Raw genomic sequence first — 26,925 nt, forward strand, 5'->3', positions numbered from 1 at the left:
CTTCTTCTTCAACAGAACCTCATCTTGAAATACTGAAATTCAATGGGAGATTTCCCCCCAAAGCCTAAGTTCAAGACGGGGAATGTGGGGCTGCAGGTACCAGGGAAGTCTCCTGGTGGGCCCATCTTCACTCATGAACCCCATGGGGCAACCTGCTTATTCTGGAGTTTGAGAAGCAGTTTAAATGAAAAGATTGCAAAAAGTGCTTTATTTACAATGGAGTGTTTAAGGAACATCCAGGGACTTTCCCATGGAAGAACCCATTTAGATGTATGGAGAGTGGGACGTTTTCCTTTCAGTGTCCACTCTTTCTTCACAGCAATGAACTCAGCAGGAAATCAGTCTTAAACACGCGATGTGTATTTGATGTTCTTGTGTTTATATGTAAAACTGAACAGCAATGAAATATTGAAGGCAATGTCTAACAATGTGAGTATAATCTAAGAGGTAAAGTACCTTTTGATAGAGAGGATGAATCTGGTTTGCTGGTGGTGAGTGAGGATTAGGGCTGGGCTCTATATTGATATCTGGTCCAATTCTGGTTTCTAGACCACATCTCGATAACCTTTGAAGAACAACTGATAGGGCAATACACTGTGAATCGCAGTGTGTGTTTCTGGGATGTGCCTGCAAGCAGCGGCAGAAAGCTTTTCTTCATGAAGCCCCTGCAGATGCCGAGTTGCTGACCTCCTTCCAAAACGACGGGAAGTGAAAAACACACCTCCATTGCCCTGTGTCCTTCCAGCCTCTTTACTCGCTTGCTCCCTTCTGCCGGTGTGTGTGCCTGGCTTAGATATCCTGTGTGCTGTATTTTTTTACTGCTGAAACTGGATCTGCTCTCAGGAGCTAAGTTTTGTGCCTCACTGGGGACCCAGTGAGAACCGTATGCTTTGAAATCTCAGTAAACTATTACTATAGACGTCCCGCTGCTTCTGTGTGTGTTTTTGACATCAGTGTGGGACTTGCTCTACATGTGGCCCCTACCCCACCGATGCTTGGCTAAGGCTCTGGAGTTACTGTACTCAAGCATTCAAGATGGGTATTTGTGTGTCAGAGTGGTTTTTACACCAAACTCTGTCACCCCCACCACTGCATGATCTCCAAACATTACTTATTCAACAGAACTTCATCCCTGCCCCCTGCACGTTCTGAAGAAAACTTAAAATTTAATGAGAGATTCCTCCCCCCCCCCGAAGCCTAACTGCAAGATGGGGAAGGATGGGTTGCAGGTACCAGGAAAGTCTCCTGGAGGGCCCATCTTCACTCATGAACCACATAGGGGAACCCCAGAGCTACTGCTTATTCTAGGGTTTGGGGAGGATAATATTTTTCCATAATACCAGAGGTTATTAGTCAATCATGCTGCTAGGGAGTCTTCCTGCCAGAGGACCACAGTCCTTATTACTATCCTACTGATTTTACTGTTGCTGCTGCTTTTGCTGTCATGGACTGGCTGGGTTCAGGGGCGGGGGAGACACCAGTCTGGGGGACCCACAAGGAAGAAGGCTCAGATCCTGGGGACTGGTGGTGGGATGGCGATCAGCAGATAGAGGGAGAAAATGGAGCAGAACGGGAGGGGAGGTGTTGCAAGCTGAGGAGGAAACAGGGTTTGGTGAGCAGGAAGAGGCTGGGACAGAGAGCAGTTCAGGCTCAGAGGGAGGAGAAGAGGGGCTAGGAGACCCAGAAGAGCCCGGCTACTGAAGCATCCAGGGAGACTCCCCCTCCGTCTGCGACCAGCTCCCCTCTCCCCTGGTCTCCTAGAGCACACAGAGAAACCCAGTTCAGACCCCATGATCCTGCACATGATATTAAGATCGTGTTTCCCTGCCCCCCAACATGCATCACTTTAATTTTCTTGACAATGAGCTGTATTTTCTGTCCAATCACACCGTTTGGAGAGCTCTTTTTGGAGCTCCTTGCAATCTCTCTTTGTTTGAACAATCCTGGACAATTTACTGCCACCAGCAAACTTTGCCCCCTCCCTGCTCACTCCTATCTGTTGAAAAGCCACGGGTCCCAATACTGATCTATAGGGGACTCCACTTTCTTCTTCTCTCCATTTATTGGAGTCTCCATTTATTACTACGTGTTCCTCCCTCCTCCCATCCTTTTGTGCTGCAGAGGGAACCCTGCGGAAAAGTTATGGGGTGAATTTTGCTTCCCCCCACATCCAACACTGCTCAGCATTGAGGGAAATGGAAGAGGAAACCTGGCCACAATCCAAGAGACTGAGGTCAGCAGAAAGCAAAGCAAAGCCTACTCAAAGGGAAGCCGCTTCAGCTTCCAGCCGGTCTGCTCCCACAATGGCTGAAGAAGAATTGCCCTTTGGGAATGGCGGAGCTGAATGGAAGAGGGCGAGGAAGCCCCACAGTCGCTCCTGCTGGAGGAATGTATGGAGTGTGGAAAGAGCTTCAGTTACGATGCAAGCTTTAGATCACATCAACGGACTCACACAGGGGAGAAACCATATAAATGCATTGATTGTGGAAAAAGCTTTAGTGATAATGGAAACCTAAGGATACATCAATGGACTCACACAGGGGAGAAACCATTTAAATGCATGGAGTGTGGAAAGAGCTTCAATCAGAGTGGAAACCTTAGAAACCTTAGAGCTTCTGTCAGAGTCAAAATCAACAGACTCATGGACAGGAAGAACTTTAAGAGTTGAAACCCTTCAAACCATCAACAAACTCAGAGAAGCAGTTTAAGTGAAAAGACTGCAAAACGTGCTTTATTTATTACGGAGTAGTTAAGGAACAGGGATTCGAGTGGCGCTGTGGGTTAAACCACAGAACCTAGGACATGCCGATCAGAAGGTCGGCGGTTCGAATCCCCGTGATGGGGTGAGCTCCCGTTGCTCGGTCCCTGCTCCTGCCAACCTAGCAGTTCAAAAGCACGTCAAAGTGCAAGTAGATAAGTAGGTACTGCTCCGGCGGGAAGGTAAACGGCGTTTCCGTGCGCTGCTCTGGTTCACCAGAAGTGGCTCAGTCATGCTGGCCACATGACCCAGAAGCTGTACGCCGGCTCCCTCGGCCAATAAAGCGAGATGAGTGTCGCAACCCCAGAGTTGGTCACGACTGGACCTAATGGTCAGGGGTCCCTTTACCTTTACCTTTATTTAAGGTACATCCAGGGACTCTCACATGGGAGAAGCCATTTAGACGTATGGAGTGTGGGACGTCTTCCTCTCAGAGTCCACCCTGAGCGATGAATTCAGCAGGAAATCATTCCTAAAAGCATGAGGTATATGCAAACTTCTGGTGTTTATATGTAAAACTGTATAATAATGAAATAATGAAGGCAACATCTCAGAATAGTGAGTATAATTTTAGATTAATGTACCTTTGGTTTATGCACCAAATTCTGTCACACACACCCCACCACATGATCTCCAAGCACTGCTTCTTCACCAGAACTTCATCGCTGCCTCCTGCCCTGCACGTTCTGAAGAAAACTTGAAATACTGAAATTGAATGGGAGATTTCCCTCCAAGCCTAATTTCAAGAGGGGGAAGGAGGGGTGGCAGGGACCAGGGAAATCTCCTGGGGGGGTCATCTTCACTCATGAACCCCATGGGGCAACCCCAGAGCTCCTGCTTGTTCTGGGGTTTGGGGAAGATAGTATATAGAGGAAACAGGGTTTGGTGAGCAGGAAGAGTCTGGGGCAGAGAGCAGTTCATGCTCAGAGGGAGGAGAGGAGGGGGCCAGGAGACCCAGAGGAGGCCGACTGCTGAAGCATCCAGGGAGACCCCCCCTCCTGCTGCGACCAGCACATGCCTCTGAGTCTGGCGGTTAGAACTCTTAGAATGTGGGGATCCCATTTTTCAACCAAAGCCAAAACAAAAACCCGCCAGCCTTTTCCCAGGTCTTTCCTGACTTGACAGTCGTTCGTCTTCTCTACGAAGGACTCTACAAAGTCATTCTCCCTCCCTTTACTTACCATGGGGTCCCAGCAACCTTTTCTGCCTCTTACATGCTATGGAAAAGATTCCCTTTCCATTGGACGCCTGGCAGCCCAGTGCCAAATCCGGCTGCTCCAGAGAGAATGGAAAAGAACTGTAAACGCCCTTGCGCTCTGACGCGCACCAGTCACTTCCTCCCGGATCTTGGTGCTGCCGGTGCAGCTGCATTTACGAGAAAAAGAGAAATTGGAAACCGAGCCCAAGTCCCTTGCTATCCAAACTGGCCATTGGACCAGCCTTGGGGCGTCTTCCTTGGGGAAAAGGAAAAGTTTTAGATCTTAGGTTCCCCGACAGGGAATGAGAGCTTTGATTGGCGTTCTCCCCTTGCAGTTAATTGCCTCTCTAATTGCAGAACCCCAAGTCTCCCGTTCTCCCCTCCCCCTCCTCGCTACCTCTTGCCAGGAAGGCTGGGAGTGAAGACCGTAAGCAAAAGAGACAGCAAAGGATGAGAATCTGGGTTGCTGGGTGTTTCAGAGAATCCCGCCCACAATCTTCTCCATTCCTAGACCCACGTCCGCATGTGCTGCTTCTGGCCATCCCAGGGTCTTCTTCTTTTTTTTAAATATGCTTTTTATTAAGTTTTCATTTTAAATACACCAACACCAACAAACAAATATATGAAATCTTTTTACATCCATCTTACTTTATGCTCCATAGAACCATTGACTTCCCTCCTTCCCTTCCGCAGGTTTTCTTATTCCAATCTTTAATTCACAGATTCATTAGTAAAAGACTAAACCATGACAAAAGATTTATTTCAGTCCTGCTAACGTCTTCAGATTTCTACAGTTCTCACTTACATAGACCATAAATTTACTCCATTCTTTTTGGTACTTTGTTTCCTTTTTTTGCACTTGTGCAAAAAAAAATGAGAGGCACAAATACAAGATGGGTGACACCTGGCTTGAGAGCAGTACATGTGAAAAGGATCTAGGAGTCTTGGTTGACCACAAACTTGACATGAGCCAACAGTGTGACGCGGCAGCTAAAAAAGCCAATGCAATTCTGGGCTGCATCAATAGGAGTATAGCATCTAGATCAAGGGAAGTAATAGTGCCACTGTATTCTGCTCTGGTCAGACCTCACCTGGAGTACTGTGTCCAGTTCTGGGCACCACAGTTCAAGAAGGACACTGACAAACTGGAACGTGTCCAGAGGAGGGCAACCAAAATGGTCAAAGGCCTGGAAATGATGCCTTATGAGGAACGGCTAAGGGAGCTGGGCATGTTTAGCCTGGAGAAGAGGAGGTTAAGGGGTGATATGATAGCCATGTTCAAATATATAAAAGGATGTCAAATAGAGGAGGGAGAAAGGTTGTTTTCTGCTGCTCCAGAGAAGCGGACACGGAGCAATGGATCCAAACTACAAGAAAGAAGATTCCACCTGAACATTAGGAAGAACTTCCTGACAGTAAGAGCTGTTTGACAGTGGAATTTGCTGCCAAGGAGTGTGGTGGAGTCTCCTTCTTTGGAGGTCTTTAAGCAGAGAGGCTTGACAACCATATGTCAGGAGTGCTCTCATGGTGTTTCCTGCTTGGCAGGGGGTTGGACTCGATGGCCCTTGTGGTCTATTCCAACTCTATGATTCCATGATTCCTCCTGACTGCGAATCCTGTGTGTCAGTTTTGCTAGTTCCGCGTCCTCGACCAACTTTGTCTGCCACTCCTTTACAGTCGGTATCTCCTGTGTTTTCCACTTTTGGTCTATCAGAACTCTGGCTGCTGTCGTAGCATACATATATAGTCTTTGGTCCATCTTCTTAATATCCTCTCCTATCAAACCTAGCAGTAGTTCTTCGGGCTTTTTGAGGAAAGTATATTTAAACATCTTTTTTAATTCATTATAGATCAATTCCCAAAACTCTTTCATTTGATCACATGCTCACCACATGTGGTAAAAATCACCATCCTTTTCTTTACATTTCCAACAGATTTTGCTACTCGTCCTGTACATTTTTGCTAGTTTGGTGGAAGTAAGATACCAGCGATAAACCATTTTCATTACGTTCTCTTTTAAAGTAGAGCATGCAGTAAATTTTAAATTCTTATTCCAAAGTTTAAGCCATGCATCATATTCTATATTATGCCCAAAGTCTATTGCCCATTTTGTCATAGCCTCTTTTATCAATTCATCTTTTGTATTCCATTCTAATAAGAAATTATACATTTTCGAGAGTAGTTTGGTCTTGCTTTCTATAATGTCAATTTGGAATTTCGATTTCTTATCTTCAAATCCTAATTTTTTATCATCCTTAAAAACATCATTAACTTGATGGTATTGCAACCATCCTGTCAATTTCTCCTCAATACAGTTATAGGGCTTCAATTTCCATCCTTTCTCAGATTTCATCAAAATCTCCTCATATGTAGCCCATCTCCCTTCCATATTCCATTTTTTTACCGTTAACATTTCAACTGGTGAGAGCCACCACGGTGTTTTCCTTTCTAGCAGATTCTTATTTCTGTCCCAGACCTCATATAGGGCACTCCTTATCACATGGTTTGTGAAACCTCTGTGCACTTTCACTTTACCATACCAGAGGTAGGAGTGCCACCCATATCTGTTATTATATTCCTCCAGATCTAACAGGTCTGAGTTTTCCAGGGTTATCCAATCCTTTATCCAACACAGACAGGCCACTTCGTAATAAAGTTTCAAATCAGGTACCGAGAACCCCCCTCTTTCCTTTCTGTCCGTCAGTATTTTAAATTTAATTCTCGGTTTTCTCCCTTGCCATATGAAGTGCGAGAGAACCTTTTGCCATTCTCTAAATTGTCCTAAGCCTCTGATTATCAGAATCGTTTGAAATAAAAATAGCATCTTTGGTAATGTATTCATTTTGATCGCTGATATTCTTCCACTTATGGACAATTTTAATCTATCCCATACTTCCAAATCTCTTTTAATCTCTTTCCACACTGGTTGATAGTTATCATTGAATAAGTTTATATTCTTTGCCGTCTTCCAGATTCCCAAGTATTTTACTTTTTTAATCACCTTAATTTCACTTTCTTGTTCCAACCTTTCTACCTCATTCTTTTCCATATTTTTGACCAGCATTTCCATCTTTGTCTTGTTGAATTTAAATCCTGCCAATTGTCCAAATTTTCCCATTTCTTCCAATGCTTTTTTAACACTTTCCTGAGGTTCATCTAAGGTTAATGCTAAATCGTCTGCATAGGCCTTAAGTTTTAATTCTTTAACACCTATTTTAACTCCATTTATCTCTGATGTTTCTCTCAGATAATTTGCTAATACCTCTAGAACCATAATAAGCAATAGCGGGGACAGTGGGCACCCTTGTCTGGTACCCTTTGTGATGTCAAATGATTCTGTCAAGGCATTATTCACTATTAGTTTCGCTCTCTTTTCTGAGTAAATTGCTTCAATTCCTCTCAGGAAGGAGCCACCAACCCCCATCATCTCCATACTTTTCTTCACAAATAACCAAGATATATTATCAAATGCTTTTTCAGCATCGATAAACATTAGTGCAGCTGGTTTATCATTTCTTACCTCTAATTATTCCAATGTATTAATAATATGTCTTACATTATCTTTTAATTGCCTGCCTGGTAAAAAACCTCCTTGGTCTTTATGAATTAGCTCATTTAATATTATTTTCAATCTGTTTGCCATAATGTCCGCAAATAGTTTGTAATCATTGTTTAACAGTGATATTGGTCTAAAATTTTTAACGCTCAAATGATCTGTGTCTTGTTTGGGGATCAACATTATATATGCCTCCTTCCAGGAATTTGGTATTTTTTCCTCCTTGTAGAATAGAGTTGATTACTTCACAGAGAACCGGTATCAGTGTTTTGTAATACTTTGAGGTAAGCCCATCCGGTCCTGGGGCTTTACCTTGTTTCATCCTCTTTATTGACCTTTGGATTTCCTGTTTTGTTATTGTGGCGTTTAGTTGTTCTCTTTCTTCTGGTGGAATCTGTTTTCCTTTATGTGTTTCCAAGTATCTCTCTATTTTATTTATGTCTTCCTTTTCTTTCCTGTAAAGTTCCTTATAGAATCCTTGGAAGGCTCTTCTTATTTCTTTTGGGTCTTCCGTCAATTGTTCTCCTATCCTAATTTTATTAATCATATTTTGACTTTGACATTTTCTTATTTGCCATGCCAGTAGCTTCCCAGTTTTGTTGGCTGATTCAAAATACTTCTGTTTCATTTGTTTTAATTTCCATTCCACTTCTTGGTTCACCAACATGGAGAACTGAGTTTGTAACATTTTAATAGTCTGTTTAATTTGTTCATCTTTTGGTTTTGTTACCAATTTTTTCTCATTTTCCGTGAGTTGAGTCACGATTACTAGATTAATTTATGGCTGGCCTGTGGCTGAGAGTAAACTACCAAAAAAACTAAATTACTGACAAAAACCCTCACAATGGAAGGAAAAAAAGAACTTCAAGAAAGAAACAGGCCTAGAAATTAAAAATAAGGTTAAATACCTAAGGATCTGGATTTCAAATAAAAGTTTAAATTTATATGAGGATAATTCTAGTAAAGTATGGAAAGAAATTTTTAAAAATATGGAAACCTGGACCAAACTCCATCTCTCACTCTGGGGAAGAGTCTCGGTTGTGAAAATGAATCTCCTCCCCAACATGATTTTCTTATTCCAAACAAGGCCCATTTTAGGAGGAATGAATTGTTTTAGGGAGTGGAAAAGGGAAACATCTAGATTTATATGGAGTGGAAAGAAACTGAGAATTGTGTTATTGTTTAGTCGTTTAGTCTTGTCTGCCTCTTCGTGACCCCCTGGACCAGAGCACGCCAGGCACTCCTGTCTTCCACTGCCTCCCTCATGCTGGTAGCTTCGAGAACACTGTCCCACCATCTCGTCCTCTGTCGTCCCCTTCTCCTTGTGCCCTCCATATTTCCCAACATCAGGGTCTTTTCCAGGGAGTCTTCTCTTCTCATGAGGTGGCCAGAGTCTTGGAGCCTCAGCTTCACAATCTGTCCTTCCAGTGAGCACTCAGGGCTGATTTCCTTCAGAATGGAGAGGTTTGATCTTCTTGCAGTCCATGGGACTCTCAAGAGTCTCCTCCAGCACCAGAATTCAAAAGCATCCATTCTTCGGCCATCAGCCTTCTTTATGGTCCAGCTCTCACTTCCATACATTACTACTGGGGAAAAACTGAGAATTAAACACCAGTTATTAACAGATAAAAATGAGATAGGAGGTTTTTCATTGCCAGATTTGGAATTTTACCATGTGGTGGCAGGATTGGTTTGGAATTTTACCATGTGGTGGCAGGACTGGATTACACTAAAAGATACAGACCTATTAGACTTGGAAGGCCACGAGAATCAGTCTGGATGGCACGCTTCTTTAATATACGGAAAAGTGAAGGTCCACAGGGGATTTTTGAGCCATGTGATACGAAAATCGTGATATAAAATCTGGAATAAATATAAAGGAATACTTGAGCCAAAAATACCCTTGTGGACATCACCAAGAGAAGCCAGGGCAGTAAGAAAAAGAAATATGAAAGCAGATTGGCCTACGTTAGGATTAATCCTAGAAATAGATAAAGACAAGCCTACATTGAAAAATGAGGATTAAATTAAAAATCACCTAACGGATTGGCTACAATATTTTCAGTTACACCAAAGATTGGCCATGGATTTAAAACAAGTGATACTTGTAAACACAACAAATACTGTTTGAGGAGTAGACAGGAACAATATTAAAGAATATAAAACTGTCCGAAAAAAACGACAGTATAAACAGTACAATGAGAATGATTGGAAGACTCGTTTTGTCAGAATTCTTTTTTATTTAATTAGGAAGATTAAGTTTTTTCATGCACATAAATCTGCTTCTTTCTTTTTCTGTATTTTCTTCTTTCCTTTATTCTTCATTGTTTTTTCTTTAATTTTCTTTTTTTGCAGTATGAGATTGCAAATTCTTTATATATGTGTGTAATTTAAATCAATAAAGATTATATTTAAAAATAAATAAATTTGTGGCCGGCCTGATCAGGCGTTGCTTCCTCTGGTTAGCCCCGCTGGAACTCCAGTTCTTTCCAGACCCTGGGGTCACGAGAGGACTGGTGGCTCCTCCTGGCAAATGGCCTGCTGCGTGCTGGATCACCAGTCCTTCCTTGCCCCCAGAATCGGGCAACCAAAGGTCCCATCTGGGGTGCCATCTGTTGTAAACAAAAGCTGCCCTTCTTCCCTAATGGGGGACACAAGAGCCCTTTATAGAGTCCCTTGTAGGTTCTCCATCGGCAGGAGGAAAGAGCAGAGGCCAACCAGAGACTATTGAGAAGCAAAGCAGCTAGTAAGCCTGATCTTTATTGATCTGCTGCAACAGGGTGCTCCCCTGAGGACGTCCCCGAACCAAGGCGTGCCAGCCCTTATATAGACATTTTAAATTCCCTGACCTGGAGCTCCAGACCACCCCTGCATTCATCACAGAAGGGGCGTAACCCAAGACCACCTACTACAAAAATCATACCTACATCACAGAAAAGGCGGTCTACAACAGAAATTTGAATGTTGTTGTTTTTCCTGTCTGCCAGGTTATCTGATAATGCCTTATCTGATTCCCTTTCCTGGTAGTCTGGCCATTCCTTTGAGATGGTGATTACTCAATTCCTGAGACAATGGGAAGGTTCCCTCACGCGCTCCCTCCTTGCAGAGAAAACATTTGGTCAGTTTGGAAGTCTAAATGGTTTCAGAGCGGTCTTCCTATGCTGCTCCAGACATGTGGTCGACATATCTATGTATGCACTTGGTTGGTACATTTATGAACATTTATTATATATATAAGACCTTAAATTTTTTATTACATGATTCATCCAGCCCAGCCTTTCGCATGATGAATTCTGCATTTATGTTAAATAAGCAGGAAGACAATATACAGCCTTGTCGTACTCCTTTCCCAATTTTGAACCAATCAGTTGTTCCATATCCAGTTCTAACTGTAGCTTCTTGTCCCACATAGAGATTTCTCAGGAGACAGATGAGGTGATCAGGCACTCCCAATTCTTTAAGAACTTGCCATAGTTTGCTGTGGTCGACACAGTCAAAGGCTTTTGCATAGTCAATGAAGCAGAAGTAGATGTCTTTCTGGAACTCTCTAGCTTTCTCCATAATCCAGCGCATGTTTGCAATTTGGTCTCTGGTTCCTCTGCCTCTTCTAAATCCAGCTTGCACTTCTGGGAGTTCTCAGTCCACATACTGCTTGAGCCTGCCTTGTAGAATTTTAAGCATAACCTTGCTAGCGTGTGAGATGAGTGCAATTGTACGGTACGTGGAGCATTCTTTGGCACTGCCCTTCTTTGGGATTGGGAATCATGTGTTGCAATCATTGAGTTTGTACAAACACGACACTCACACACGACATATGCAATGCTCCTGTTATAAATTCATAGAAAATCAGCCGTACATCGGATCTGCACCGTTCGACTTTTATTTTGCACCATGAGGGAAGGACTATCAAAGGGGGGGAGACTTGACACAAGGCAGCCAACACGTCCGCAGTGAGCCCTACTCAATTGGCATGCCAACCTTGATGGTCCTGGACAGAAGATCATTCCACTCACAAAGGACCTGCATATGGAAGTGGATTCAGTACGAACTGAAACACAGGACAGTGACCAGCCCTTCCCTCTGGGGGAAGGAAACAGTGAACTCCTCTTTGTCCTCAGGAATGTAATCATGGGGAGGGGAAAGAAGGAACCGGACAGGTGAGAAGACCCTCAGGTTACCACCACAACTCCTCCTCCTTCAGAGAAGTCACACTTCTCTGAGGTCTCTCAGCCCCACTCACCTCACAGAGTGTTTGCTGGGGGGGAGGAAGGGAAAGGAGAATGTTAGCCGCTTTGAGACTCCTTCGGGTAGTGATAAAGCGGGATATCAAATCCAAACTCTTCTTCTTCTTCTTCTCCCTGAACCCCTCCTCTGTGTGATGTGTCAATGATGTAGTCATGATGTAGTCTTGGGGGTGTAGCATGGGGGATTAGCAGCTAATAAAAGTTGGGGTCTTCTTTTGTTGGGGGCTTCCATCTTGTTCCACCTGGGGGCAGGTGGGAGTCCTGTGGAGACAGTCTTCAATCAAGACCAAGGCGACTGGCTGCTCTTTTGCTCTGCTCTTCCTGGCTGGTCTCCTTGTTTCTTGTCCAAGGGAGCCCTCAGATTTCTCCCTTAAGACATGGAATCTGCTTCTTGCTACAATTGTATCGGCTGCTTTTTGGAGCCTCTTGGCTGTTGTGCATGGACGGTGCCTGTGTCTGTTAACGGAAAAATCTGAGGGCTCCCTTAGACAAAAACAAAGACACCAACCAGGATAACTTGGAGCAAAACAGCAGCCTGTAGGCTTGGCCTTTATTGAACTGTTGCAACAGGGTGCTCCCCTCACTTGCAGGAGAGAGGAAGGACCCAGAAAAATGCTGTGCAAGGGCTTATAAAGACTTTTGAAATTGCCACCCTGTAGATCAAGACCACCCCCAGAAACATCACACCTACATCACAGAAAGGAGGGGTTGAGGGAGGAGTTGTGGTGGTAACCTGAGTGTCCTGCCACCTGGCTGGTTCCCCATTTCCCCCCCCCCATGAGTACTTTCCAGGTGACAGCGGGGAGTTTGCAGTTTCCCGCCCCCAGAGGGAAGATCTGATCATTGTCCTTTGTTTCAGTCCATGCTGAATCCACTCCCATATGCAAGTTCTTTGTGATCTTGATGGTCTTCTGTCTAGGACCATCAGGGTTGGCATAGCAACTGGGCAGGGCTCCTGTGGATGTGCTGGTATGCTGAAGGGATTATGGGTGCCCTGTATCAAACCTTCCCCATTTTGTAGTCCTTCCTTCATGGAGTAAAATAGAAGTGGAACAGTGCAAATCCGATGTATGGTTGATTTTCTTGAATTTATAAGAGAAGTATAGCGTATGCAGTGTGTGAGTGTGAGTGTGTGTGAAGTTTGTAGAAACTGAATGATTGGGGGGGGGGTTCCTGCTACAGTGTCCACGGTCATTGTCCTGGGCTTAGTCAGAGGCTGGGGTGGGGAGCTGGGATTTGGGGGGGTCGTTTAGCTGCCCCCTGTTCCTGGTTTGAACAGCGCCAAGACCTAAAACACGGAGGGATCTAAGCTCGTGGGGTGGGGGAGGGGAGGATGTTGCAATGCAAACCTTGTAGGAGGTACGGGACCCACTTTGCAGCTGGATCTCCGGAACCTTCTCCCCCTTCTCCTCCTCCCCCTCAATTCTTCCCCTCCCGGCACCTCCTCCTCTCTGTCGGTATCAAGCCATAAGTCAGAGCCTTCAGCTTAGCTCTTAGTCCAGAGGAATTTGGCCACCCTCCAGGTGCCCGGCTTGATTCCTTATGACCTCCCGTCTGCGACTCCCGGCAAGATCAAAGGAGGTCTCCAATCGGCGATTCTCCTCAACGTGAAGAGAACACACCAGTCCTCCCCCACCTCCATTCCCAGGGGAGGGGGAAAGAGACAGACAGAAATATATTTACATGTCTTTATTCCTGTCTTTCAGCAGTACAGAGAAACATGTCTGCACACTCTGCTTCCCACTGCAGAGAGAGAATAAACTCCACCCCTGTACTTCCAGTACAGGGTCATGTGCTGCTCTGAGGTAACATCCGGCTCTCAGAGCACTTTACAGACAGTCCCAGTTTCCCACGGGACAATCCAATAACAGCCATATCCTGTTTACCATTCCAGCCACCTGGTGCTTGCTTCTGCATTGCTCCTTTTTCGTAACATCCTCCCCCAAAAGAATCAATGCGTGTTGCAGCAAGCAAAGCATGATCCAGAGAAGAAAACAAACAGTTGTTATACACATAACACTCCCCTGTTGTTTCAGTTCCACCCTTGGAACTCCCCGCCACTGGTTTCCCCAGTGTACCTCTCTGGTTGTCTGGTTTCCAAGGAATGAGTGCATCTGCATTACCTTGGCTAGCAACTCTCTGTTGTGTCTTTGTCTCTGACTTAGACACAGCTCCAACCTGTCCTCGGTTGTTTACAACAGCAACACATGCAACAGCTAAGTTAGCAAACTCTTTTGAGTACCTCTTGGGTGGTTGACCCTTTGTAACTCTCTCAGACCTACGTATGAGGTGCTGATCCTCTCTGCTCACTGGTCCAGTCTCAGGACTCTTTGGAGAACTAGTTCCAATGGTAAACAGTGGTTCATCCTTCACCTGTGAAGGCCTATCCATTGTGTGAGACTTCCTCTCAATGACTGTGACAACTGAGCTCTCCGAGCTATCAGTGTCATCACTTTCAGTACAGCTGAAATCAGTGAAATCATCATCATCTGAATCGTCATCAGTGGGAAAAGTGTGTACTATCACTCTCTCCTGTTCAGGAGCACTCTCTAGAAATTTTGTGAGAATCACCTGACCAGATTCAGACAAAATTACTCTGTAGAGACCCTTTTCATACCCCACAAAAATGCCTCTGGCATTCTTTACTCCACCTGGAGCTTCTGTTCTCACATGAGACCCAAAAACCTTGAAATGGGCAACAGAAGGTTTTCTGTGGAACAGTTTCTCAAAAGGAGAACTTCCCAACTCTTTTGAAACCTTTCTCACTTTCGTATAACAATACGACATCAGAGACTCGGCCCAGTACTCATGTGGCAGATGTGAACTAAGCAATTGCGCTTCCATCCCCTTTTGCAATTCTCTGTTCACCCGTACACAGACACCCCTGTTCCACGCTTCCGCTGAAACAGAAACCTTGTGTCTTATTCCCTTCTTCTGCAGGAACCGCTGGAAATCCTGTAAAAGAAAAATCTGCTTCTTGTCTGTGAATAGACAATCAATGTTAGCATCATGCATACTCTTAACTTTGTCACAAAACTCCTGAAACCTCTCCAAGGCTTCCTGTGGCTTTCTCAACACATAAACCCAGACATAGTTAGAGAAATGATCCACACACACAAGATAATATCTTGCATTGCCTCTAGATGGTTCTAGAGGACCAATCACATCAGCATACACCCGCTGAAATGCTCTGTTGACTCCGGTCTTCTTCTTGCTCACACCTGCAAGAGAAACTAGGTTAGACACAGATGAATTACATTCCATGTAATCATTTTGTGCAAAAGTCAACAAATATAGTCCATCCTTCTGTTTGGCAGAAAGATAAAGCTCTCCATCTTTGTAGATCTCGCAGCTCTCAGCATCGTAGGACAGTTTCAGTCCTCTCTTTGCAATCTGCGAAACACTCAGCAGATTGAACTTCAATTCAGGAACCAAGTAAACATTGTGTATTGTCAAGTTCAGACTCTTTAGATAGACAGTTCCCACGCCGGCCGCTTCTAGCTCCTGACCATTGGCCTGTGTCACAGTGAAGCTTTGCTTCTTAAACGTTGAAAAGAGTCCTTTGTGTGGGGACATATGGACAGTGCAGCCCGTGTCAATAATAAACGCGTTCCCAACATCTGGCGTGGTTCCTTTCGCCATCAAAGCCTTTGCAGGTTTCACCATAGGCTTGGTACGACCTTTGCCTGACGCCTCAGGCTTTGCTGAGCGGCCCTTCGCTCCTTTAGGCTGACGTGGCTTCTTGCAGCTCCGCTGAAGATGCCCAGCCTGTCCGCAACTGTAACACTGGACAACATTCAAAGCTACAGCATCCTTTCCAGTAGCCTCATCGGTGGGGGAATTAGAACTCCGTTCCTCCCTCCCCCTGTCCTTTTCTTCCAGTGCAGCATGCCGGCTGTGTTCATCTAGAACCACGGCATTCAGGGGCACTCCCCCCTTCTTGGCATCCATGCTGAATCCAAGGGTCAGCTCTGAGCTCAATCTCAAGCCAGCTTTCACTTTCCAAGCCAGTAAACCTCCAAAAGTCTTTGTTTACTGCTTCACTGGCAGGCTTGCCTTTGGGCTGTTTTTTCAAAACCCTTGCACAGCTGCGCAGATACACTTTCGATTTCCCAGGCTCTTTTTAGGCCTCTCAGTAACTGGCAGACGTTGCCTAGCAACCTGCTCAGGACGGAACTCCTTATCTAAACCACAGGAATTTCTGGTATGCAAGCTTGCTCTTTCAGAGCTGTTGTTTTTCTCAAACGCAGCTCTTCCTTGTGAACCAGAAAATAAGCTTTCTGCGTTCATTCTCTCTCCCCCAAAATGCAGCATACCTTTTTTGGGGCTCCGTTGCCTTGAAACACACTCCTCTCGGTGTCCAGCTGTCTGTTTCAGCTTCTGGCTGCAGGCAGACGCTTTTCTTTATCTCCTTAGGTGCAGAGGATGGCAACGATTCATCGACCTCTCACCTCTCATGCAGATTCTCATAGATCAGATATCCATCGGTTCTGCTACCAGTTGTCGGTATCAAGCCATAAGTCAGAGCCTTCAGCTTAGCTCTTAGTCCAGAGGAATTTGGCCACCCTCCAGGTGCCCGGCTTGATTCCTTATGACCTCCCGTCTGCGACTCCCGGCAAGATCAAAGGAGGTCTCCAATCGGCGATTCTCCTCAACGTGAAGAGAACACACCAGTCCTCCCCCACCTCCATTCCCAGGGGAGGGGGAAAGAGACAGACAGAAATATATTTACATGTCTTTATTCCTGTCTTTCAGCAGTACAGAGAAACATGTCTGCACACTCTGCTTCCCACTGCAGAGAGAGAATAAACTCCACCCCTGTACTTCCAGTACAGGGTCATGTGCTGCTCTGAGGTAACATCCGGCTCTCAGAGCACTTTACAGACAGTCCCAGTTTCCCACGGGACAATCCAATAACAGCCATATCCTGTTTACCATTCCAGCCACCTGGTGCTTGCTTCTGCATTGCTCCTTTTTCGTAACACTCTCACCCCGCCCCCACAACCCCAGATCCCGCCTCCAAACATCCCACCCCTTCCTCCTCCTCCTCCAATCCGGCTTCTGCTCCGAGAATGGGGGGGGTGAGCCCCCTCCCAACCTGCCTGCTTCTCCCGGAAGTGGAGCTTCCACTCCGGATTGCTGCTCTGCCCCGTAGCTCTAGGGCAGCGCGCTTTCGGAGAGGGGAGGGAGGAGGCAGGGGACCCGCCCAAGTGGATGTTGCAGGAAAGGAGAATCGGGAGCGAGGACAAAAAGGTAAAGGGGTCCCGGGGGGGGGCGGAGAGGGGAGAAGAGGACCCAGAGACCCCTCCAGCTCCCCAAGCGCCTTTCGTGGGGCCTGGATCCCTGCGCGCGTGCTGCGAAGGGGGCATTCCTCGCAGGGCGGATCCCTCACCCCGTTTCCCAGGCTCCGCGCGTCCCATAAAAGGGTTAAGGGGCGCGTGAGACGCCTGGATAGAGACCCCCCAGTCCCTCCCTTGCTCCTGTTCTTGGGGGGGCCCTAGGATGGAGAGATGGGGGCGCAGGGCGAGGTGTCAGTCGCGGTAGAGTGCAGGGGAAACTGCGGGAGAGAGGGAGGGGGAAGGGAAGAGCAGCACTGGGGGGGGGAGGTAGGAAGACCAGTTTTTTTTGGGGGGCGTCTCAATCGTGGCTTCTTTGGGCAATCTTCGAAGGGGTCGCCTTGCCTTCTCCCTCCCGCCCAGGAATCAACCCCCCCCCTCAAGGCGACCAGAGAGGGATCCCTGGAAAGTGGGGGTCCTGTCCCCCCACCCTTCCTTCCTGCAAGCTCCAACCTCTGCTCGCCCCCATAAACCCCTGTCGAGACGCAGCGCTTCTGTCCAGTCCAACCATTAGTCCCTTGGAGAGGAGAGGAAATCCGAGAGGAAGAGGGGAGGGGGGAGGCCTTCTCAGAAGCGGCTCTTGGTTTCCGAAATCCCACCCAGGAAGCAGCCAGAAACCTTTTCCTCTCTCTCAGGCTTCCATCTTTATTGTCTTTTCCACTGAGGAGGATAATGTACACCTGTCATCAGAAACAGGGGTGCAGAGTCCATGGAATGGCTCTCAGGATTGATACAGAAGTTGCACCTCGAAAACATTTCTGTTCCTCTTATTCTTTGAAGGCAGTGTCAGAGTGACTGACAAGCTGAGATACAATCCTTCAGCATCCGATGACAGCGACTGCCTGAATCTTCCCAGTCAAAGGACCCATTTTCATGATAGACAGTGCCTGGGGCTGGAGGCTCTACACATCGGGTGTGCCTGTGCAGGCCAAAGACTGCCAGTATTAGCACAGGTGAGGTGTGTGTCATTCCCAAATTTACAGACTGTATGTGAATGAGAGTTTGTGGGTGGGATTATAATTTACGGCAACCCTGTGATTTTCTCTGCCCATAACATTTCGTAAGCTAATATTGCAGTAAAAATTCCAAAATAACTACAAAAAATCACAAGATAATAATAATAGTACAGTGGTACCTCGGGTTAAGAACTGAATTTGTTCTGCAGGTCCATTCTTAATCTGAAACTGTTCTTAACCTGAAGCACCACTTTAGCTAACCACGCCGCTGGAGCACGATTTCGCCCTCATCCTGAAGCAAAGTTCTTAACTAAAGGTACTATTTCTGGGTTAGCAGAGTCTGTAACCTGAAGCTCCTGTAACCCGAGGTACCACTCTAGATGTTATAGTATTAGTATTTTCCCCCAGCCACTCTGGGCAGCTTCCAGTACATATAGTTAAAGGTAAAGGGACCCCTGACCATTAGGTCCAGTCGTGGCCGACTCTGGGGTTGTGGCGCTCATCTCGCTTTACTGGCCGAGGGAGCCGGCGTACAGCTTCCGGGTCATGTGGCCAGCATGACTAAGCCGCTTCTGGCAAACCAGAGCAGCGCACGGAAACGCCATTTACCTTCCCGCCGGAGCGGTACCTACCGTATTTTTCGCTCTATAAGACACACCTAGTTTTGGGGGGAGGAATCCAAGAAAAAAATTTTTTTGAATCCCAGAAGCCAGAACAGCAAGAGGAATCTGGCTTCTGGGATACTGTGTGGCTGTTCTGGCTTCTGGGATAACAGTGCCAAGGGCAGCAGGATGAAGAGGCTAAGGCAGAAGCCAGGACAGGCGCCTCGCTGAAGGGGCGCTGCGCAGTTCTCCCTCTTTGCGCAGCCGAAGACTGATAAGCATAACAGGATCCAAAAATAGCAAAAATGTAACTCACAGTAAAACCCTGACTATGAAGTGGGAGCAGGCGCATTTCAATACTGTAATTTATATATAATTCAAGGTCAGAGTAACCCTGGGACTAGATAACAAGCCTCCAGGTGGACGTGCCCCACCTGCCCTTCACGTTCCTCTTCCGCATGGGCAGAATCTGCCTTCTGGACTGTGGGATTCACGGTTGCTCTCCTCCTCTCCATCCACCAGGGCTCGACTTCAGGTGCAGCAGAATTCCCCAGCCCCCCAAGGATTTGAGACCCATCAGCTTTCCTCACCTGGGTTAGCCGGCCGGTTGAAGCCGTTGCTTGAACCCCTGTTGCATGCTGACAGCTTCTGGAAGCCACAGGTGAGAGCTGAGTGCAGGGTGGGGACCAAGGGTGGAAAAATGACCCCAGGAGGTGCAGGACATGTCCCCCACCAAAGGAACTACTGCTCCCCAACACCCCATGACATCTCGATTCAGGTAGGTAGCCGTATTGGTCTGACGCACTTGAAATAAAAAATTAAAAAATAGTACAGTAGCACCTTAGGGACCAGCTAATTTTGTTCTAGGTATAAGCTTTGGTGTGCATGCACACTTCTTCAGATACACTGACACAGATGTCACCAGAACCTTGTATATCGTGGGAGGGTGGGCTGGGGTTTTTCTCAGAAAGGTACTCCTACTACCATCTCACACTACCCTTCACTATATGAAGAAGTGTGCAAGCACATGAAGTGTGCAAGCACTTGGTCCCTAAGGTGCTGTTGCTGTTGTTGTTGTTTAGTCGCTTAGTCGTGTCCGACTCTTCGTGACCCCATGGACCAGAGCATGCCAGGCACTTCTGTCTTCCACTGTCTCCCGCAGTTTGTTCAAACTCATGCTGGTAGCTTCGAGAACACTGTCCAACCATCTCATCCTCTGTCGTCCCCATCTCCTTGTGCCCTCCATCTTTCCCAACATCAGGGTCTTTTCCAGGGAGTCTTCTCTTCTCATGAGGTGGCCAGAGTCTTGGAGCCTCAGCTTCAGGATCTGTCCTTCCAGTGAGCACTCAGGGCTGATTTCCTTCAGAATTGATAGGTTTGATCTTCTTGCAGTCCATGGGACTCTCAAGAATCTCATCCAGCACCAGAATTCAAAAGCATCAATTCTTTGGCGATCAGCCTTCTTTATGGTCCAGCTCTCACTTCCATACATCACTACTGGGAAAACCATAGCTTTAACTATATGTTGGCAAGGTGAGGTCTCTGCTTTTTAAGATGCTGTCCAGGTTTCTCATTGCTTTTCTCCCAAGACCCTAAGTTGCTACTGGACTATTTTTGTTAATTTTTTACTTCAACTGTGTCAGACCAATATGGCTACCTACTATTAAGTACAGTTATCTCCTTGCCATGAATATCCTGCCTTTCAGTGACAGATTAGGATAGTCCTGTGTCAGAAGACAAGCAGAGGATCAGGCAGCACATCATCATTGTAAAGAACCATTGGGGTGGGTGTTTCCATCTGGGATTCCCATTTGCCATCTTCTTTCCTTCTGCTTCTCCTGCTCTTCATGCAATGTGAGGCATGTAGACAGAGGTCCATCTCCGAGAACAGGAGCGTCCCTAAGCACCCATTCAGCTGACCCCAAGCACCAAGCCTTGTCACTAGTTCTCTGACTGACCCAGACCACAGTCCCCAGAAAAGACGTAGACCTGGGTCTCCCAAAATGGTCCATATGGACCTCCTGAGGTCAGTGGGACTGTGCAGGTGATTCATGAAGATCCAGAGGTGGAAATGGGGGCAACCACTTGATTTGAAAGGCAGTCTCAGAGGACAACGGTATTACAAGATCATGCTGTGTTATTAAAGATGATTGAGGATTATGAAAGGTTGCTGATGCATTACTATCATTCGACATCATACCATTTTCATTTTCTAAAAATTGGGAACATGGGGAGGACATGGGAGAATGTAGGAGATGTTGAAATAGGAGAAGGTGCTTATGGCGGTTGATGTGTCCTTTTCCCCCTGTGTTCTTTTTCCTGAAACCCAAACAGGATTTCCTTTCTGCCCACTCTGAAAAAGGTGATGGAGAAGACAGAATTGCAGGGGACAGGGCACCTTTTGTTTCATTAGATATAGCCATTAAAATGTGTGAAATGTGGAATATGCTTCACTGAATGAGCACACATAGTTCACATCAACGAACACAAAAAGGAAAGAATACATTTAAAGGTATGGAGTGCGGAAAGAGCTTCTGTTTCAATGCAAAACTTAGAACACACCGGCGGACTCACACAGGGGAGAAACCATTTAAATGTATGGAGTGTGGAAAGAGCTTCAGTCAGAGTGGACAACTTAGACAACATCAACGGACTCACACAGGGGAGAAACCATTTAAATGCATGGAGTGTGGAAAGAGCTTCAGTCAGAGTGGACACCTTAGACAACATCAACGGACTCACACAGGGGAGAAACCATTCAAATGTGTGCAGTGTGGGAAGTGCTTCAGTTTCAGTGCAAGCCTTAGATCACATCAATGGAATCACACAGGGGAGAAACCATATGAATGTATGGAGTGTGGAAAAGTCTTCAGTCAGAGTGGAGACCTTAGACGACATCAACAGACTCACACAGGGGAGAAAGCATTTGAATGCATGGAGTGCGGAAAAGTCTTCAGTAGGAGTGGACACCTCAAAAGACATCAACGGACACACACAGGGGAGAAAGCATTTGAATGCATGGAGTGCGGAAAAGTCTTCAGTGAGAGTGGAAACCTCAAAAGACATCAACGGACTCACACAGGGGAGAAACCATTTAAATGCATGGAGTGTGGAACGAGCTTTCGTCAGAGTGGAAGCCTTAGACAACATGAACGGACTCACACAGGGGAGAAACCATATAGATGCACTGAGTGTGGAAAGAGCTTTAGTATTAGTGGAAGCCTTAGAGAACATCAACGGACTCACACAGGGGAGAAACCATTTAAATGCATGGAGTGTGGAAAGGACTTCAGTAAAAGTTCACACCTTAGATCACATCAACAGACTCACACAGGGGAGAAACCATTTCAATGTATGGAGTGTGAAAAGAGTTTTAGTGATAATGGAAAACTTAGAAGACATCAACGGACTCACACAGGGGAGAAACCATTTCAATGTATGGAGTGTGAAAAGAGTTTTAGTGATAATGGAAGTCTTAGACAACATCAACGGACTCACACAGGGGAGAAACCATATAAATGCATGGAGTGTGAAAAGAGTTTTAGTGATAATGGAAAACTTAGAAGACATCAACAGACTCACACAGGGGAGAAACCATTTAAATGCATGGAGTGTGAAAAGAGCTTTAGTGTTAGTGGAAACCTTAGAGAACATCAACGGACTCACACAGGGGAGAAACCATTTAAGTGCATGGAGTGTGGAAAGGACTTCAGTAACAGTTCACACCTTAGATCACATCAACGGACTCACACAGAGGAGAAACCATTTAAATGCATGGAGTGTGGAAAGAGCTTCCGTAAGAGTGGAGATCTTAGAAAACATCAACGGACTCACACAGGGGAGAAACCATTTAAATGTATGGAGTGTGGCAAGGACTTCAGTCGGAGTACACACCTTAGACAACATCAACGGACTCACACAGGGGAGAAACCATATAAATGTATCAAGTGTGGAAAGAGCTTTAGTAATAGTGCAAACCTTAGAAGACATCAACGGACTCACACAGGGGAGAAACCTTTTTAAATGTATGAAATGTGGAAAGAGCTTCAGTTATAGTGGAAACCTGAGAAGACATCAACATGCTCACATCGGTAAGAAACAATTTAAATGTATGGAGTGCGGAAAGAGCTTTAGTGAGAATGGAAAACTTAGAACACATCAACGGACTCAGACGGGAGAAACCATTTAAAGGTATGGACTGTAAAAGGAGCTTCAGTCAGAGTGGAACCCTTGATTTATATCAACAAACTCACACAAAAGACAAACCATATAAATATCAGGAAAGTAGACAGAGGTTCACTGTTAGTGGAAGTTCAAAATCAACAGACTTATGGACAGGAAGAACTTTAACAGTTGACACCCTTCAAACCATCACAAACTCAAAGAGGAGAAGCAGTTTATATGAAAAGACTGCAAAAAGTGCTTTATTTATAATGGAGTATTTAAGGAACATCTAGGGACTCTCACATGGGAGAACCCATTTAGATGTATGGAGTGTGGGATGTCTTCCTCTCAGGTTTATGTGAAGTTCTGGTGTTTATATGTAAAACTGCATAATAATGAAGGTAGCATCTCACAATAGTGAGTATAATTTTAGATGAAAGTACCTTTGATTTTTGCACCAAAATTTGTCACCCCCCCCCACACACCGCATGATCTCCCAGCACTGCTTCTTCACCAGAACTGCCTCCTGCCCTGCGCGTTCTGAAGAAAACTTGAAATACTGAAATTGAATGGGAGATTTCCCCCCAAGCCTAATTTCAAGAGGGGGAAGGAGGGGCTGCAGGTACCAGGGAAGTCTCCCGGGGGGCCCACCTTCACTCATGAACCCCATGGGGCAACCCCAGAGCTCCTGCTCATTCTGGGGTTTGAGGAAGATAGTATTTTTCCATAGTCCCAGAAGTTTTGCTTCAATCATGCTACTCGGGAGTTTTCCTACCAGAGGACCACAGTGCTGTTGTTGCTGCTGTTGTCATGGACTGGCTGGTGAGGGGGGGGGGAGGCACAAGCTGGGGACCCAAAAGGGAAGAAGGCTCAGATCCTGGGGACTGGTGGTGGGATGAGCAGAAAGAAGGAGAAAAGGGAGCAGACCGGAAGGGGGGGTGTTGCAAGCTGAGGAGGAAACAGGGTTTGATGAGCGGGAAGAGTCTGTGGCAGAGAGCAGTTCATGCTCAGAGGGAGGAGAGGAGGGGGCCAGGAGACCCAGAGGAGGCCGGCTGCTGAAGCATCCAGGGAGACCCCCCCTCCTGCTGCGACCAGCACATGCCTCTGAGTGTGGCGGTTAGAACTCTTAGAATGTGGGGATCCCATTTTTCAACCAAAGCAAAAACCCGCCAGCCTTTTCCCAGGTCTTTCCTGACTTGACAGTCGTTTGTCTTCTCTACGAAGAACTCTACAAAGTCCTTCTCCCTCCCTCTTTTTCCAATGGGGTCCCAGCAACCTTTTCTGCCTCTTACACGCTATGGAAAAGAGTCCCTTTCCATTGGACGCCTGGCAGCCCAGTGCCAAATCCGGCTGCTCCAGAGAGAACGGAAAGGAACTGTAAACGCCCTTGCGCTCTGACGCGCACCAGTCACTTCCTCCCGGATCTTGGTGCTGCCGGTGCAGGTGCATTTATGAGAAAAAGAGAAATTGGAAACCGAGCCCAAGTCCCCTGCTATCCAAACTGGCCACTTGGACCAGCCTTGGGGCGCCTTCCTTGGGAAAAAGGAAAAGTTTCAGATCTCAGGTTCCCCGACAGGGAATGAAAGCTTTGATTGGCATTCTCCCCTTGCAGTTAATTGCCTCTCTAATTGCAGAACCCCAAGTCTCCCGTTCTCCCCTCCCCCTCCTCGCTACCTCTTGCCAGGAAGGCTGGGAGTGAAGACCGTAAGCAAAAGAGACAGCAAAGGATGAGAATCTGGGTTGCTGGGTGTTTCAGAGAATCCCGCCCACAATCTTCTCTATTGCTAGACTCACGTCCGCATGCACTGCTCCTGGCCACCCCGGGGTCTTTTACTAGATTAATTTATGGCCGGCCTGGGGCTGAAAATAAACTACCAAAAAACTAAATTACTGACAAAAAGCCTCACAATGGAAGAAAAAAAAGAACTTCAAGAAAAAAGAGGCCTGGAAGTTAAAAATAAGGTTAAATACTTAGGAATCTGGATTTCAAATAAAAGTTTAAATTTATATGAGGATAATTATAGTAAGTATGGAAAGAATTTTTTTAAAAAATATGGAAACCTCTACCAAACTCCATCTCTCACTCTGGGGAAGAGACTCGGTTGTGAAAATGAATATCCTCCCCAAAATGATTTTCTTATTCCAAACGATGCCCATTTTAGGAGAAATGAATTGTTTTAAGGAGTGGAAAAGGGAAATGTCTATATTATATGGAGTGGAAAGAAACCGGGAATTAAACGCCAGTTATTAACAGATCAAAAGGAGAGAGGAGGTTTTGCATTGCCAGATTTGGAATTCTACCATGCGGCGGCAGGATTGGTTTGGATAAAAGACTGGATTACACTAAAAGATACGGACCTATTAGACTTGGAAGGCCATGAGAATCGGTCTGGATGGCACGCTTCTTTAATGTACAAAAAAGTGAAGGTCCACAGGGGATTTTTGAGCCATGTGATAAGAAAATCGTGATATAAAATCTGGAATAAATATAAAGGACTACTTGAGCCAAAAATACCCTTGTGGACATCACCAAGAGAAGCCATATACTCATGTCAGAATATTTACAACTAGCAAAACTGACGGGAAGAGTTAGAGGAGTATTGAACCAGAAAATACTTGGAGAAGGGAGAATATTTAAGGATTCTATAAGATCATATTGTACCAACCACACCATATTAGCAGAACTTGAGTGATACTTGTAAACACAACAAATACTGTTTGTGGAGTAGACGGGAACAATATTAAAGAATATAAAACTGAAAAAACAAACCAACAATGGCAGTATAAACAGTACAATGAGAATGATTGGAAGACTCGTTTCGTCAGAAGTCTTTTTTATTTAATTAGGAAGATTAAGTTTTTTCATGCACATAAATCTGCTTTTTCTTCTTTCTTATTCTGTATTTTCTTCTTTCCTTTTTTCTTAATTGTTTTTTCTTTAATTTTCTTTTTTGCAGTATGAGATTCCAAATTCTTTGTATATGTGTGTAATTTAAATCAATAAAGATTATTTTAAAAAATAAATAAATTTGTGGCCGGCCTGATCAAGCGTTGCTTCCTCTGGTTAGCCCCGCTGGAACTCCAGTTCTTTCCAGACCCTGGGGTCACTAGAGGACTGGTGGCTCCTCCTGGCAAATGGACTGGTGCGCGCTGGATCACCAGTCCTTCCTTGCCCCCAGAATCCGGGCAACCAAAGGTCCCATCTGGGGTGCCATCTGTTGTAAACAAAAGCTGCCCTTCTTCCCTTATGGGGGACACAAGAGCCCTTTATAGAGTCCCTTGTAGGTTCTCCATCGGTAGGAGGAAATAACAGACACTAACCAGAGAATACTGAGAAGCAAAGTAGCTAGTAAGCCTGATCTCTATTGATCTGTTGCAACAGAGTGCTCCCCTCACACGCAGAAAAGGAGGACCCAGAAGAAAGGTGTGCCTGCCTTTATATAGACATTTTAAGTTCCCTGCCCTGGAGCTCCAGACCACCCCTCCATACATCACACATACATCACAGAAGGGGCGTAACCCAAGACCACCCCCCACATACATCATACCTACATCACAGAAAAGGCGGTCTACAACAGGAATTTGAATGTTGTCATTTTTCCTGTCTGCCAGGTTATCTGATAATGCCTTATCTGATTCCCTTTCCTGGTAGTCTGGTCATACCTTTGAGATGGTGATTTCCCAATTCCTGAGACAATGGGAAGGTTCCCTCACCCCCTCCCTCCTTGCAGAGAAAACATTTGGTCAGTTTGGGAGTCTAAATGGTTTCAGGACGGTGTTCCTGTGCTGCTCCAGACATGTGGTCTATCTATGTATGTGCTTGCTTGGTACATTTATGAACATTTATTATATATATAAGACCTTAATTTTTTTATTACAGGATTCATCCTGTCCAGCCTTTCGCATGATGAATTCTGCATATAAGTTAAATAAGCAGGGAGACAATATACAGCCTTGTCAAACTCCTTTCCCAATTTTGAACCAATCACTTGTTCCATATGCAGTTCTAACTGTAGCTTCTTGTTCCACATAGAGATTTCTCAGGAGACAGATGAGGTGATCAGGCACTCCCATTTCTTTAAGAACTTGATATAGTTTGCTGTGGTCGACA

General features: G+C 45.7%; 2 protein-coding genes across 6 annotated transcripts in view; both read left to right on the top strand.

Annotated features, from left to right (window-relative positions):
* Positions 1-26,925, top strand: part of LOC128421977 (zinc finger protein 160-like) — a 79,954-nt gene that overhangs the window by 36,954 nt on the left and 16,075 nt on the right. The window lies entirely within an intron of this gene.
* The window catches only part of LOC128421982 (zinc finger protein 420-like), a 171,334-nt gene that overhangs the window by 5,014 nt on the left and 139,395 nt on the right, over positions 1-26,925 (top strand). The window contains exons 1-3 of one of the 4 annotated variants that reach the window (XR_008332413.1): positions 16,879-17,009; positions 17,873-18,045; positions 19,924-22,841. Coding sequence is in view for 3 of the 4 variants with exons in the window: in XM_053405393.1 (XP_053261368.1) it covers positions 21,108-22,673 (1,566 nt within the window). In the remaining variant the exon portion in view is untranslated. Of the gene's footprint in view, positions 1-16,878; positions 17,010-17,872; positions 18,046-19,172; positions 23,161-26,925 lie in introns of those variants that run through there. The other 3 variants (XM_053405392.1, XM_053405393.1, XM_053405394.1) reach the window with 3 other exon arrangements.

Source organism: Podarcis raffonei, chromosome 10 (assembly GCF_027172205.1).
Source record: "Podarcis raffonei isolate rPodRaf1 chromosome 10, rPodRaf1.pri, whole genome shotgun sequence".
Lineage (NCBI taxonomy): Eukaryota > Metazoa > Chordata > Lepidosauria > Squamata > Lacertidae > Podarcis > Podarcis raffonei.